This window comes from Beta vulgaris, chromosome 4 (genome assembly GCF_026745355.1).
Source record: "Beta vulgaris subsp. vulgaris cultivar EL10 chromosome 4, EL10.2, whole genome shotgun sequence".
Classification (NCBI taxonomy): domain Eukaryota; kingdom Viridiplantae; phylum Streptophyta; class Magnoliopsida; order Caryophyllales; family Amaranthaceae; genus Beta; species Beta vulgaris.
The window spans coordinates 10,725,891-10,740,744 of NC_079205.1; the positions used below are offsets into that span (position 1 = coordinate 10,725,891).

The 14,854-nt window shown below is 35.0% G+C and overlaps 1 protein-coding gene across 1 annotated transcript; it reads right to left on the minus strand.

The window, feature by feature from the left end:
• Window positions 1–11,395: 11,395 nt before the first annotated feature.
• On the minus strand, window positions 11,396–14,588 carry LOC104908595 (uncharacterized). The gene is made up of 9 exons (XM_057393950.1): window positions 14,343–14,588; window positions 13,690–13,876; window positions 13,183–13,316; window positions 12,761–12,873; window positions 12,398–12,656; window positions 12,075–12,227; window positions 11,869–11,948; window positions 11,724–11,773; window positions 11,396–11,592 (listed from the first exon to the last, which is right to left on the minus strand). Exons 1-9 carry the CDS (start codon window positions 14,586–14,588, stop codon window positions 11,396–11,398), a joined length of 1,419 nt encoding a protein of 472 aa, XP_057249933.1.
• Between the last annotated feature and the right edge of the window lie 266 nt (window positions 14,589–14,854).

Sequence of the window (14,854 nt, forward strand, 5' to 3'; positions counted from 1 at the left end):
ATGCTGATTTTGCTTACTATTGTCTTGGTGCTTAGATGGTTTTTTCAAAAGGTGTATTGCTAATTGTGAGATAGTTGAGATCCTACAACACTTTCATAGTATGCCTTGTAGTGGGCATATTGGCTCACATACCACATCTTATAGAATTCTCCAGAGTGGTTTCTACTGGCCTACTATTTCAAAGATTTCCGTGCCTTTTGCCTTTCCTGGAATGAGTGCAAAAGAATGGGAAATATTCCAAAGAGATAGGAGACACCACAAATGGAAATTTTGGAGATTGAGCCCTTTGATGTGCGGGGCATTGATTTCATGGGACCTTTCCCTTCTTCTTGTGGGAACATGTACATATTGGTAGTTGTGGATTATGTGACTAAGTGGGTTGAAGCTGCAACGTAACCCACAAGCTGCGACATTACCCACTAATGATTCTAAGGTGGTCATGAAGCTCTTCAAGAAGATTTTTTTTTCCTCGATTCAGACTCTGGAGAATCTTGATCAGTGATTGGAGGGTCCTCATATTCATCAGAGAACCTTCAAAGATTTACTGAAGAAATATGGAATAACTCATAAGGTAGGTTTGGCTTATCATCCACAGACTAGTGGCCAAGTTGAAGTCTCCAATCGTCAGATCAAGTGCATCCTCGAGAAGGTAGTCAACAGGTCAAGGAAAGATTGGACACAAAAGTTGGATGATACTTTACGGGCACTGCAAACTGCTTTTAAGACACCTCTAGGAACAACTCTATATCGGTTGTTTTATGGCAAGGCTTGCCATTTACCAGTTGAAATGGAGTATTTCTCAGCTTGGGCAGTTAAAAAAATTAACCTCGATTTAGAGGCTGCAGGTGAGGCAAGACTTCTTCAATAGAATGAGTTAGTTGAACTTTGACTCGAAGCATATGAGAACCACAAGTTTTATAGGGAGCACAAAGAGAGGTTTCATCACAAGAAGATTTAGATGCGCAAATTTCATATTGGTGACAAGGTTCTATTTTACAATTCTAAACAGAGGCTTTTTCCTAGAATGCTTAAGTCAAGGTGGTCTGGACCTTTTGATGTCACTAATGTGAAGGCACATGAATGAAGGGGCTAATGTAGAGGGGATAAAGTTTAAAGTGAATGATCAGTGTCTAAAGTTGTACCATGAGTGCACTTTCATAGTCCAAGTGGAGGTTATATACTTCCATGCTCCCCCACTTTCAATTCTAAGGTACTACAATCGTGCAGGACCTTTCTAAACTAGCGTTTTGCGGGAGACAACCCGTCTTTTCCTTTCTTTTTCTTTGCTAGTTTAGATTACTTTTTTTTTTTTGAGAGGCGAGAGAGTGTATGCTGATCTTTGGATGAGCTTAGTGTGTCCAGGGGGTCAATATCACAACATGGGATAATTTACGGAAAAATAGCTGAAAAACAAGCCGCCCGATTAACCAAATAAGCTTACCCCACAGGGCCAATGAATTGGCCCCACCGGGCGTGTTTGCCACACAGGGTCACAATTGGGAGACAAAAGAAGTTCACAACCTTGAAAAAATTTCGCCAAGTCGACTGGTCGAGGCGACCCGACAGGGCGCACAAGCAATTTTGAGGTTTTTATGGCTCGATCAACCGGGCAAACATTGCTTAAGATGTGCAGTTTTTGCATTTACCCGACCAGGCAAAACATCCCGACCGGCCGGCTGGACATGACCCTATAAAGCATGTGCCATCGCTGCGAAGAAAGCAAGAAAATAATTTTCGCTGGGTCGACCAGGCGGTTACCCGATTCCCTTGTTTTTATATACCTAACCCTTTTTTTCCTGTCTTCACTTCTTTCATTCTCTTTCCTTCTGTATCCTCTCACATCCTCTCACTCTCTCTCCTCAAAAACCTCCATAACCAACCTCAATCCTACCTTTCTCCACTCATAAATTCCATCTTCCCACTCAATTTTTTTTCATTTCCCATCACTTTTCTTCATCTTTCTCACACCACGTTCACAAATCCTCGTCCATCTTTTCTTCATCCAATTTCAATTCACTCCCTCACCAAAATTTTCATTTTCTCCATGTCAAGGCCAAACAAGAGGAGGCAAAGTACAAGAGCGGAATCAAGCAACCAAATTCTACCGAATCAAACTTACCCAGAGGTAATTTTTTAAACTTTAGAGTTAAAACAAAAATTTTAAAAATTAAAATATCGGAATATAATCCCCCCCTGCTTTGTTCTTTGCATGCTTTGGGTATGTATGCTGAAACTAAGACTTTATTTGAGTAATTGGGATTAGGAGCAATGTTTAGCCTGTTAATCTGGACATAAAAGCATAGAAGTAGTGAACAATAATTAAGTTCTCTGTTTTCGCCTTATGAATGAAGATTGAGAACTAACATTAGGCCAATTAGCTGCTATTTTTGGCCTTCCTGTTACTAATGACCAACCCTCCCTATCCCAATATCCGAATTAATACATTATGTGCAACATTCACCGGAGATGATAAAGTTAACACCCAGCATATGTCTGCAGACCATGTCCATTTTCCTAGTCTTCACTACTTACAACGATTTTGGGGATTCACACTTTTTGGGAGTGCCAGTCCCTTCTTCCGTCAAAAAAGGAGATTTTTCAGATGGGTAGTTATTTATTTTTAGAGTTTGATTACTCTTTGTGCATTCCCTACCTATTTGTGTCCCCATTAAAGCGGACTGTCACTAATTTGCCTGCCTTGTTTGACGATGGTAATGTTAAGGGGCAACCTATTATTTTAGTAAGCCTCATTACCGTTATTACTGCTCATTTTGGTTATACTCCTGACCTTAGCAATGTCGTAGTTGCGCCCGCTGAGATTGGTATTAGTTACATGACCAATACTAAATGGATAGTCTCTCAGTCTGTAAACAAATTTAGGTGGTTTATTGCTAAGAAGGAGTTTATCCTTCTTCTTGACCTTGCTTAGACCCGCATGGGATCTGGTGCAGTGTCGTACCTCCTTCCTATGCGTGCTCAAGATTCCATTGCTCGACAACCTCTAAGGACGTACCACAGGCAGCCCGTTGGGGAAGCCTCCTCCTCCTCCAAGCCTATGGATCATATGATGGCGGTCCTTACCCGCCTCAAGCAGGGACATCAGTCCCTTACCTCACAAATGGGCCGCCTTGAGCTTGGTTAGGCCACCATGCAGACTCATTTGACTTCCTTGGACACACGGTTGACCACCGTAGAGTCCACATGTGCCATACCTTGTACCCTATCTACCATGACTACTTTCACCAGGGGCTTGTTGCCCATGATGCCACCCATCCTTCCTGTTGGTACACACCATAGGTGTATGATCCCACTGACCATGCTGGGGATGGTACTACTGGCCATGTTGCTTTTGGTGATGCAGGTACTATCGATGGCGGTTCTACTACGGATATGTCTGATGATGACAAGTGAGTCCTATCTTTCCCTCATGCTGCAATGAGACCATTTACGAGTTCAGCTTGGCGAAAGGATTTCTTTGAGTAAGCCCATCTCTTTTTACTACTTTTTAGTGTAATTAGTTTAGTTTCATTGCCTTCCTAAAATAAACAATAAAAAAAACGAATTGCTGAAAAAAATACCAAAAATATGATATGACTGTATTGGATTGATTGATTCCCTGTGCCCCGTGATGTTCTTTGAAAGTATAATTTAGCTCTTTATTTGGATAGCTGGGAACTTGAGATTGTGATGCTGGAATGTGACATTTAACTACCTTGGCCTTGAGTGGGTTTTGACGATAACTCACTTACTTTTACTGCATGCTTGAACTGGTTAGACTGTGAGGATTCATTCTTGCCCATGGATTTATTTCTATATCCAGTCTATTCTTGTATGTTAGTTCCTCACTAGCATCATGATCTTGTTGATATGTTGTGATAAAGGCGTTCTTTTGAAATGATTCTTAAGCCTTGAATTTGATTTTCATGATTCTTTTTCCACAACAAAATTAAATTTATAAATCACTCACTAACTCTAGCAAATAGATAGGGAAAGTAAGGGTCGAACCCACAGAGATTGCATTATTATCTTAAACTAATTGTTTACTTATATAAATGACTATTGTTATATAAATATGGGGGGTTTCGAATATCACTCTATACTAAAACTATTAAACTAAAATTAAAAATATAAATTGCAGGAAATAAATTCGGTTTTAAAATATAATAATGAAACTAATAGGAGACATGTAATTTTTTCTTGAGACAGGGTTTAATCATTGAATCATTCAACTAGCTGATAGATAGATTGGTTAACAAATAATCCCTTGAACGCTAGAAAATTAGTTGCTTTATCATTCATACTAACAAAATTCGGTGAACACACGCAAGTTCAGTCCTAATCAAATATATCAATTTAACAATGAAAGCATATATTTAATTAACATACTTGATCGCTTTAAGAACACTAATCAGTTAACTTTAATCAAACCAGAAAGCTGCAGCTAAATTAAAATTAACATCACACAAAATTCCAGCAATAATATCAGACAAGAAAGCTTCAACCTAATAATATTACTGTTAATCCAAGCAAATAACTATGAATAAAACCTTAGGTGATCAATCCAAAATTAACATTCATAAATTATAAACTCAAATAACGAATTTCATGTGAATACCCAATCAAACTAATTAATTGAACAAACATAAATCATAATCTCATAAACCCATAACAAGATTCAATTACATGTTCCTACTAATATAAACTACTCTAAATTAGACATGAAAATAAATAAAATAGATAGAAGAGAGTAGAGAAAACTCATTAGGGACGAATTTCTAGACTGAAATCTCGACTTCCTATTGTTGTGCGCTCTACTGCCTACCTTCGTTCATCCTCATCTCGTTTCGTCGCTGCTCCATAGTCTGTCTCCCTCCTTTGTTCTTTTTTTGGCTTTTTATATCCAAAGTCCAAACCCCCTTTTATTCTTTTGACCTCCGTAGGCTTAGGGTCTGTTTTGTGGCTTTTTAATCAAAAGCCCACTTCTCCCTTTTTCTCCTGTTTGCGTGTGTTAAACTTAGGGTCATAGGAACCCCTTTTCCTCCTTTGACTCCTCTCTTCTTTTGTCATGAATACTTGGGCTTTTTGTCCTTCTTGATTTGCTGGTGCTGTGTGCCTGTGTACATGTTAGGAACTTGAAGCTAGTTAGTACAAGTGATACATGTGGGCTATTAATATTCAACTCAATACAATTGCATTAATATGGACTGTTGGTGTGCAACATAATTTCGACCAAGTAAACAGCTGAAGTAGCTCTTGCTTTATTCTTAAAAGTTGTAGGTCTCGATCTCAGCTTTCCGTAGCCACTTGAATCGTCTCGTTTTGACTCTGTATGAGTGAGATATGACCAAAATACTATATCAGCCGTGCAAAATTAGTAATACTCGAATTTAGTGCATCTTTCCGAACTCTATTCACATAGGTTATCACTAAATTATTAATATAGACACAAATTCATCGTTTAAACACTAAAAATAATTATCAAGTGATTAAACCGAAATATCTAAAAAGTACAAATTTAACTCATATAACTCAACAGACGACACTAAAAAATATTATCTTAGAGGGTAAAAATATGTATAAATAGGCACTTATCACTAAGCCTAATGACTTTTCTGGTTACAAAACCACATTACAAGCCTTGAGCCTTGTGTTTGATTACTATTTCAAGCCTAGTTCGGGGGAGCATTAGCTTAGGATGATAAGTTGATATTGGTGGTTCGTTGGAAAAATATTAATTGCAAGTTCAAAGGTTTGAGGAAAAAGAAAAAGATTGTGTTTGTTAGTTCAAAGGAAAGTATAAAAGTGTGAAAAGTTGAAAAAGTGCATTTATTCCTTGTTTTTTCATTCACATTGATCTGAAAGAAAAAAAAATACATCAACAGAAGGTGCGTTCGCTACTTGAGTCGACATGAATAGGATGAGTGACATTATACCTTTCTAAACACATGAGAGTAAGATTGAGAATGGTTATTATGGTTGGGTTGGTGAGTGTTATGGCATATTTTATGCCTGCCACAAGAAATTGAGAGGAGTGACACCGTAGTGAGCACCTTTTCGAGATTTGCATGTCATGGCAGCCGCATTTAATTACTTGCTTGGGTGATTGGTGGTTAGAGTGATTTGAACAGCTGTACTTGAATATTTTCTGCTTGAATGACTTTGAGCTTTGAAAAGTTTTGAATTATGTTTTCATATCTAAAGGGGTGAAGCAATCATATTCATGTTCATGTCATGGTTTTGCTTAGGGACAAACAAAAGGTTAGCTTGGGTGTAACAACCCGCTCTTCCGAGCTGCTAATGACACACACTCAACATCCATAAACTAAAATTAACTCTAAATTATATAAAATCTCGGCGGAAAAAATATCCTTAAATACACAAATAACTAGACTAAATTCCCAAATATTATACAATGAAATATAAATAACTAATCTCGAATCAGCTATCTAAAATACAAACTTAATCCACAATCATAATCTTAATCTCGCTCCGTCCAGTTCCAACTCCGAGCTCACAAAACCAAACCTGCAAATTCAGAGAAGAAATACAAAACAAAAAAAATTCCAAAATGAGTGGAAAACTCGTAACCTTTACTTAAGCCTGTTCTAAATATTTTATTTGTCAAATCATTTTTTTCCGTCACAATGTTGGCATATCTCATTCTCTTAAATAAATAAGTGGCAAGTACAGGATTCGGACAAACGATGCCTCCAAGGTTCGTATGTAGCCCAACAATACTACCCCCAAGGTTCGTTATGGAGCATAGCCGACCATATTAGGTCAAAAGAGTAACCATCCTCCACTCATACCTTACCACTTTCTATTTTCAGTTCATAAACTAGGTCAGCAAAACAGTTACATATTCGTATTATCGAATAATGTTTCCACAATCAACATATTCATAAATATGGCCATAGTATGAACTTATTTATCAAAAACAGAATAAAGAAATCCACACACACATGTGCATAAGTAAATGATTTTAGTGAACATAAAAGTTACCTAAAATGTAATCCACTTCCTTAATAATAGATCATCAAGAATAGTCATCGACTATGGATCACCAACATTAGATCGAACACTCCACCACCATTCACTTCACATCAATATAACATAATTAAGAACCATTCTTACAACAATCTAATCTAGAAACATAATCATAACCAGTTCCCAATTTTCAACTTATTAACCTTTATCCCAATTCCATAATCCTCAAATCATAATGAGAATTCTAATTATTGAACCAAACTAACTAAACTTAACTCACAATCTTATCTAAATCAATAACATAATTAACTTAAGAACTATAATAAGTGTTTAATAAACACTCTTAAAAATAAGCATATTACACAGTACCACCCTTATCAAAAGTTTTGCCCTTGAAACTTGCAAACAATTATTTAAAGAAAACCAAAATCTCAAGATCGCAAGATATTAGGCGTCCAGCCTCCATTCCACCATCATCTTTTGTATCTCTACTTCAACTTTATTCACGAAATCAAGGAGAAAAGAAAACAAAAGGGGCAAACTTGTTAGCATTGGATTCCAATAATCTCATTTGCAGAGATCTCATTTGAAATTTATTTACTTAAGCAAATCATACAAGTATTTTTTTTGAAGTACACACTTTTAAGTAAATAAGATCAGAGATAATTAAGTCATACCAAGATAACGTTATACACATTAGCAAGTATACGCACAAGTAACACCTATTCATATGAATGGATCCATATAGCACACGCATAAGCGCAAACACTCATACGGCTTGATTAATATATACGTAACTTTTTAGTCAATCCATTAAACCTATTTTTTTTAACCCTTACACTATGATATGGAGATCATAGCGTATCCGAAAACTAATCAAGCTCTGATACCACTTGTAACAGCCCAAATCCTCCGGACCAACTTACAGAGGATTAAGCACAGCGGAAAAGACTCTAATCGAGATAACCCAAACTATTACCATCACACTCACCGAACTACATCAGAGAGTGTGGAACTCAATTCCTAATTATATTCAAATTAATTATAACTATTTATGTACTTCAGAGTCATTAGTGTTTGTGATTCTCTCTTGGTGTTGCTCCGCGGAAGCGTTGAGGTTGATGAATTTTGGGATTTGGAAATATTTTCTAAATTAAAACTGCAAACAGGTTTAATTTATTTCCCGCTTTAGGGTTGTCCTATTTTCAAAGGAAACGCTGTCGGATTTTCTATAGAAATTTATGAGGATAAAGTCTGAAAATCAGGACGTTCTTGTAATAGTTAAATTAATTTGAATAGAATTGGGAATTGAGTTCCACACTCTCTAATATAGTTCGGTGACTGTGATGGTAATAGTCCGGGTTATCTCGACAAGAGTCTCTTTTGCTGTGCTTAATCCTCTGTAAGCTGGTCGAGAGGATTCGGGATGTTACATTGGGGGATTTTGATGTGTCTATTTTATATAGATTATTTAGCCCGATTCCCTTAGCTTTGATTGTTCATTTGAGGTCTTTTGAGCTCGATTTTTGTGTGATTTGATATGTTTGGACTTGTTCCGTGTGTTAGATGTTTTTTTGAAAACACTAGTGGAAAAAAGCCCATCTGATGTGATCAAAATCGGGCTTACTGATGCGATTTTGATCCGCATCATATCGGCCCGCAGCAGATTAAGAAAATTAACTGATGCGATCCATTACCGCATCAGATTCTCACTACCTGACGCGGTTTTGCAAGACCGCATCAGATTTTGGGGTCAAGGAATTTTTTAAAAAAACCTGCTTTGAAGTGCAGGTCTGCAGCAACAAAGTAGGAAGACAACCCAAGCAATTATACAGCAGGTCTAAGTAACGAAACTTCAAGAAAATTCAGATCTAATAACAAATATTATACAAACTAAAAATGAATTCAATTATACAAAAATTATACAAACTAAAAATGAATTGAATTAAACAAATATTATACAAACTAAAAAATTCAGATGAATATAACCAAATAAAAACTAAAAACTTATACAAAAATATAACCAAAAAAATTAAAAAAATACGGAAATTAAGAAATAAACATAAACTTAAACCTGGATCTAGAAAAAAAAACATAAAATAACAATGAAAATAAAAATTGAGAAATGAAATTATAAACTTAAAACTAAGCTAATTACAAACGAAAGTAAGAGAGTTGAACGAAAATGAAAATTAAAAAAAACGAAAAATATAAACCCAGATCTGGAAAAGAACAAAACACGAAGAGGGATGAGAGGAGCGACGGGCGTGACAGACTTGATGACAGCGACAAGGGACGGACGCGACGGACTTGATGACATCGACGAGCGACAGAAAGAGACGAATTTCCGATGATGAATTTTCGATGGCGAAATTTTTATGAGTGATGAGAGGAGAGACGAGATCTGGTTGTTGATAATGAAAATGACGAATTTTTGATGGGAGTTGATGAAGAACGACAGTGTTGATGACTGGGCTGTGAGAGGCACCCTTATGAGAGAGAAGGGGGGTGGTTATGAGAGAGGGGAGAGAGTGGATACGGTTATGAGAGAGGGTTTTAGGGTTTTAGATAAGAGAGGGTTAAGGAGTTGACTGGGCTGGGCTATAAGGGGGAAGAAGCGGACAGGGCTGGGTTTGTAAGGGGAAAGGAGCGAACTGGGTCACATACAGACTGGTTTTTTTTAGAACCTCATAAGATTTTAAGAAAACCCCCCCAATCAGTTTTTTAATCTGATGTGGTCCACAAGTAAGAGGACCGCATCAGATATTCTTCCCAGCTTTCCTTCCCATTTTTTTAATTGATTTTCTGATGCGGTTTTGTAAAAATCGCATCTGTTACTAAGTGACAGATGAGGTTTTTTCCACTAGTGAGATGAGGCGTTTAGTGCTTTTATTTGAGTTGCAGAACGGAAGTCCAATGGTCACATATGGCCCATAGAGGATCTGAGAGATTGCACACGTGATTCAGACAAGATTGCACGGAAAAAGGCGAGAAATCACTCTCACCCAGTCCACCTGGCGGTTTTGCCCGACCGGGCGAGACGAGAACTCCTTCATACAAACTAAACAGCCTGGCCAACCGGGCAAGAAAGAGGCCAAATTTTCTTACGCACTCGACCGGTCGAAATTCCTCCTTTGTCTTAAATTTAGAACACCGTCTCCCGACCGGGCGATTTTTCAGGATAGTTGATTTTTGCCTTTTTTAGTCGATTTTGTAAAAACTATAAATAGGTTTTTAGTATTTTCGATTAGACTATCTTTTATTCTTGGATTTTTGGTTTAAAACTTAGTTTTCTCTCTCTACTTTGGTATTAACTCTTTGCCTTGAAAATTATAAAGATTGTTAATTTCGTTTTCATTGTTTTTCAATCATTCGGTCTTCTTATTTACTTTGTGTTACTTTGATGAATTTTTATACTTGCATGATGTTATATTGAGTTTATTATTATCATGAGTGAGTAGTATTTTTCTAGAGCTTAGAGACGGAAGTCATATTTATATCTATTCGATCGTGGTTTAAAGTTCTTCGTTATTTGGATTGAATTAGAGTAATCCCTATTGATTTGTTATGCTTATTTAAATCATGTAATTTCACAATATCATGGGTTATGTTTAGCTAATAGGAGTGAGAATCGAAAGATCATACTCATTAGAGGCTTGTTACAATAGGTAGGTCTAATTATGTTGAAGGATCGTACTAGCATATGTTGATCTAAAAGTTGTTAAGACCCGAATGTAGGATTAACAAAATACTCTAATCATTCGTACCTCAATCCAAGTCTTGTTGAATCTTATTGTAGTGATTAAATTGGTATGAGCATTGTGGACCGATTGATGGCCCTAGGTTTTTAATTATTTGATGAACTTTTATCCTTTTGTGTTCTAATTATTCGAACCTCAATCCAAGTATTGCTGAATCATATTGTAGTGATCAAATTTCTCTCTTGAAGTAGTTAAATAATTGAGCACAAATCTATAAAACTCCTCTCCCTGTCAATCGACTCGTATTTGCCAGTTTTTGCTAAACAAATATCGTTCACTTGTGGTATATATTTTAACACCCATCACTAACATAAAAAAGATAATATTTGTAATATTAATGGTGAAAATAATAGTAGTAGTAGTTGTTGTTGTAGTTATTTATTTGGCATATATAAAATAGTTGCATAAAGTATATAGATAAAAATAATATTTTAAATAATTAACAGTGATAATTTGTTGACTGTTTCGACTTTTGTGTGAATTTCATTGAAAATCAAATTGAGGTTTATCTTTACCGTAAATGGAAGTAATGAAGCCAAACTATTATAATCAAAAGTTAAGTGACTTAATTTGACAATTAATATAATCTAAGACTGCAATTTTATGTAGGTACACAGCTTAAAATACAATTCAACTAATTTACTAACTTATGTACACAAGTAAAGAATTAGAACTTCTAAGAAATATACAACAAAAGTACAACATGAAATCCTATATCCCACGTTGATATGATGAAAATGGTTGATCCAATGTCTGAATATCTTTAATTCTTCTTCTCTCTTCTCTTTCAACCATTTAGGATCATTTCCATAATCAAGGGTGAACATGTCCCAAGCATAATTTCCTATAAATTATTAGGAAAAGTAGTTTAGTATTATGACCATTGTATTTAATATTATGGAAAACAAATCATGAAAATTATTCTTTTAATATTATTATAAAATTTATAATTTATAAAAAACACTATGCACGTACCTTTTTCGGCGGTAATTGCAACAATTGTTTTTGATAAGTCCTTTAATATCCTATATGAATAAGAAAAATGATTTATATATCAAATCATTGGTTGAATAAGTATTTTGATAGAAAAAAAATATTCTAAGGAAAATGATTTACTTACCCTCCACTACAATAGGGATCTCGAAGTCCATTGGAAAATATGATATTTCCTCCGAATCCACTGAGTGATTCTTCTACATTCTAAAGGGTTTATAACATTGAAGAAAATTCAGATTACATCATATTACAATTTAAACATTTAAAATATCTAAATGTCAAAAAATTTCATATAAGATACAAATGAAAGAAGTTAAGAAGCGTACATACACGAGCCTTAAAGAAGCTTATGGGTGTGTGGGGTCGTGGAACAATTCCAAACCTCTTTTGACATGATGTCGTAAATTGGGTCATATCAAAAGGTTTGGCCGGAAGCATGGTAGGTTTTGCGCATCCGACAGGGAAAATCAGCTCAGTACATTTCTATTAAAATACATAGCAAAAATTTAGTGAGGATTTCCTTTATTGGAAGGCCAATTAGTCATATGGAAATATAAAAATGTAATATTTTACCATATGAGTCTAAAAATAAGTAATAAAACGTGAAAAAGCTATATCTGTATAGTGTATAGTCTTACACGTATCATAATTACCTGCCATGCCCAAGCTGTTGTTAAATTTGAAGGAGGCTCGAAAGGAGAATTAACTTCTATAAAAGTGGCGTCAAAACAACCTTCTCCACACTCCAATTCTTCATACAATGCGCTTCTATATCCTTGAATCGAACCACCCTCATTATTTATAAAATGGCAAATAGTTTTAAGCTCCATCTGATTAACATCATCGTATTGTACGCTACCCGAATATATTTGTGCTAACAAGTATGTGATCTCATCCGCAGATTGTAAAGGCCTAATAATATATTAATGAAAAATAACATACAAAGCTTAGAATCTCAAATTATAAAACAAAACGGTATATAAGATCATATGTACTTGACATTGTTATAGATTTACCGGCATGTGTTAAAAATATGGCTGAGATGTGCCAAACCATTAGGTTGTGAGGCAATATCATCATATAACTTTTTGGATTTCCGTATCGACTCATAGCATTGTGAGTCAAAATCCTAGTCAATTACAATCACAAACTAATGTCATTCAATCATATAAACTGGGCATGTAAACATATATAGCAACTTCAAGTCCAAAAAAAAATTTGAATTAACTTATACACTAATAAAAATTATATTTGAACATTCCCTCATATAAAAATAAATTGTTGTTCCATTTCTTTTTTAGGCACAAACTTTGACCAACTTGTAAAGATTAATTTAAGTAAGTTATCCAACATATAAAGGAGGGAATATCATTTGCAATGGTCAGCATTTTTCTAGTACAATACGCTAATGAAATTGTGAAGTATGTTAAGAAAATACCTGAAAGACCTTGCTTACTATGGAACAATACCCATCCCCGGGAGTACTATTACCATAGTACATTAGTGGAGTGGATGAGGCTAATGCTCCAATAGTGATCTCCGGGTACTTCAACCGAAACCATGTTGCTAATGCTGATTAAATATATAAATGTGTGAAAAAGAAACCATGAATTGATAAACAATATTAAAATCAATATCCTTTATAAACGAATACTAAATTCGGTAATTAATCAAATTTATAGTTTATAATTCAACACTTAAACACTATCTTAAATTTATAAATGCCAAGTTATGCAAGAACCACAACTCTCAAGCAACAATAACAAATATACAACTTTTACAAAGTTATAAATACTAGATTAAAATTAACAAAAAGGAGATAACCATCAAATAAAACCTCCAAAATTAAGTTTGCTTTTCGAAAGGATATCAAATTCAATAATAAAAAACAATAAACAATAATATTTAGAAGTAAACAGAATGGATATTACATTGTAGTTCATACCTCCAGCATAACCCATACCCACAACAATAACGGGTGATTTGTGAGCAGAGTAGTTAGCCTTGACGCTTTGGATGATTACTGAGTAATCTTCTAGAGTTTGGTCTGTGGCTAAGAATTTTCTAACTCGCTCATCCGCCATGGCCATATCGATTGACCCCAATGGTACTGAATCACCATAGAAGCGATGCTAACAGAAGCAAAGGAAAATTGGTAAATATAAAGGACATTGATTTATTTTGGAAAAATCATAATAATCATTAGTAGCACTTTTTATGAAAATGTTGTCTCCTTTATATTCCTTTTTTCCAAATTTTTAATTTTTCGTTTACAAAAAATATTGGGTCTAATTCACTATTAACAAAGCTACCTTATAACCAATAAAATGATGGGATTAAGATATAATTAAAGGGATTCAATTACAATTTCCTTAGTATTATTCACACTCATTGCAATTATAAATTTATTGTTCCAATGAATTCGCTTGTATGTTATATATAGTATTGCATGCATGCATACTTGGCAACAATTTTTTTTTTCTTTTCCCATCACTATAAAAAAAGTTACGAAGAAAACAAGTCTAGATTCTAGACCCGTTACTATGGAAAAAGTTATACCTCAAATTATTGACCATGCTTTAAAGGATTTCTAATTACCTGTATATTAACAAGCATGGCTTTAAACTCAATGGCACTTAAATTCAAAATCCCATAGTTTTCTGGGGGAAACGTCTGACCATTCTCCCCCCCGAATAATACAAAGATGGGAGCCCCAGGTCCTCCCCACCGTTTGTCGTCGACGAGCAACAACTGCGGAAAGGTGAGGTTGCTTAGCTCCTCGTCGAATCCAAAGTGATCTAACTTTTGAGTGAAGTTGAGCACTTTCAAATCTCCTATACACATAAGATTACAAAAAAAATAAAATCTTCCAAATTAGTATTACATAAACATAATGAATATAACACCTTCTCTAGCCAAGGAAATATAAACATAAAGTAAATGTTGAGTTAGTATTAGAATTAGAACCTTACCCTGGACTAATGAAACTAGTAGTATGGTAAATGTAGCAAGAGATAAGGAGATGATGTTAATTGGACTTGCCATTTGAATCAGGTAAAGCTCTTGAAATTTTATTCCTAAATATATATAAAAAAAATTATCAACTACAA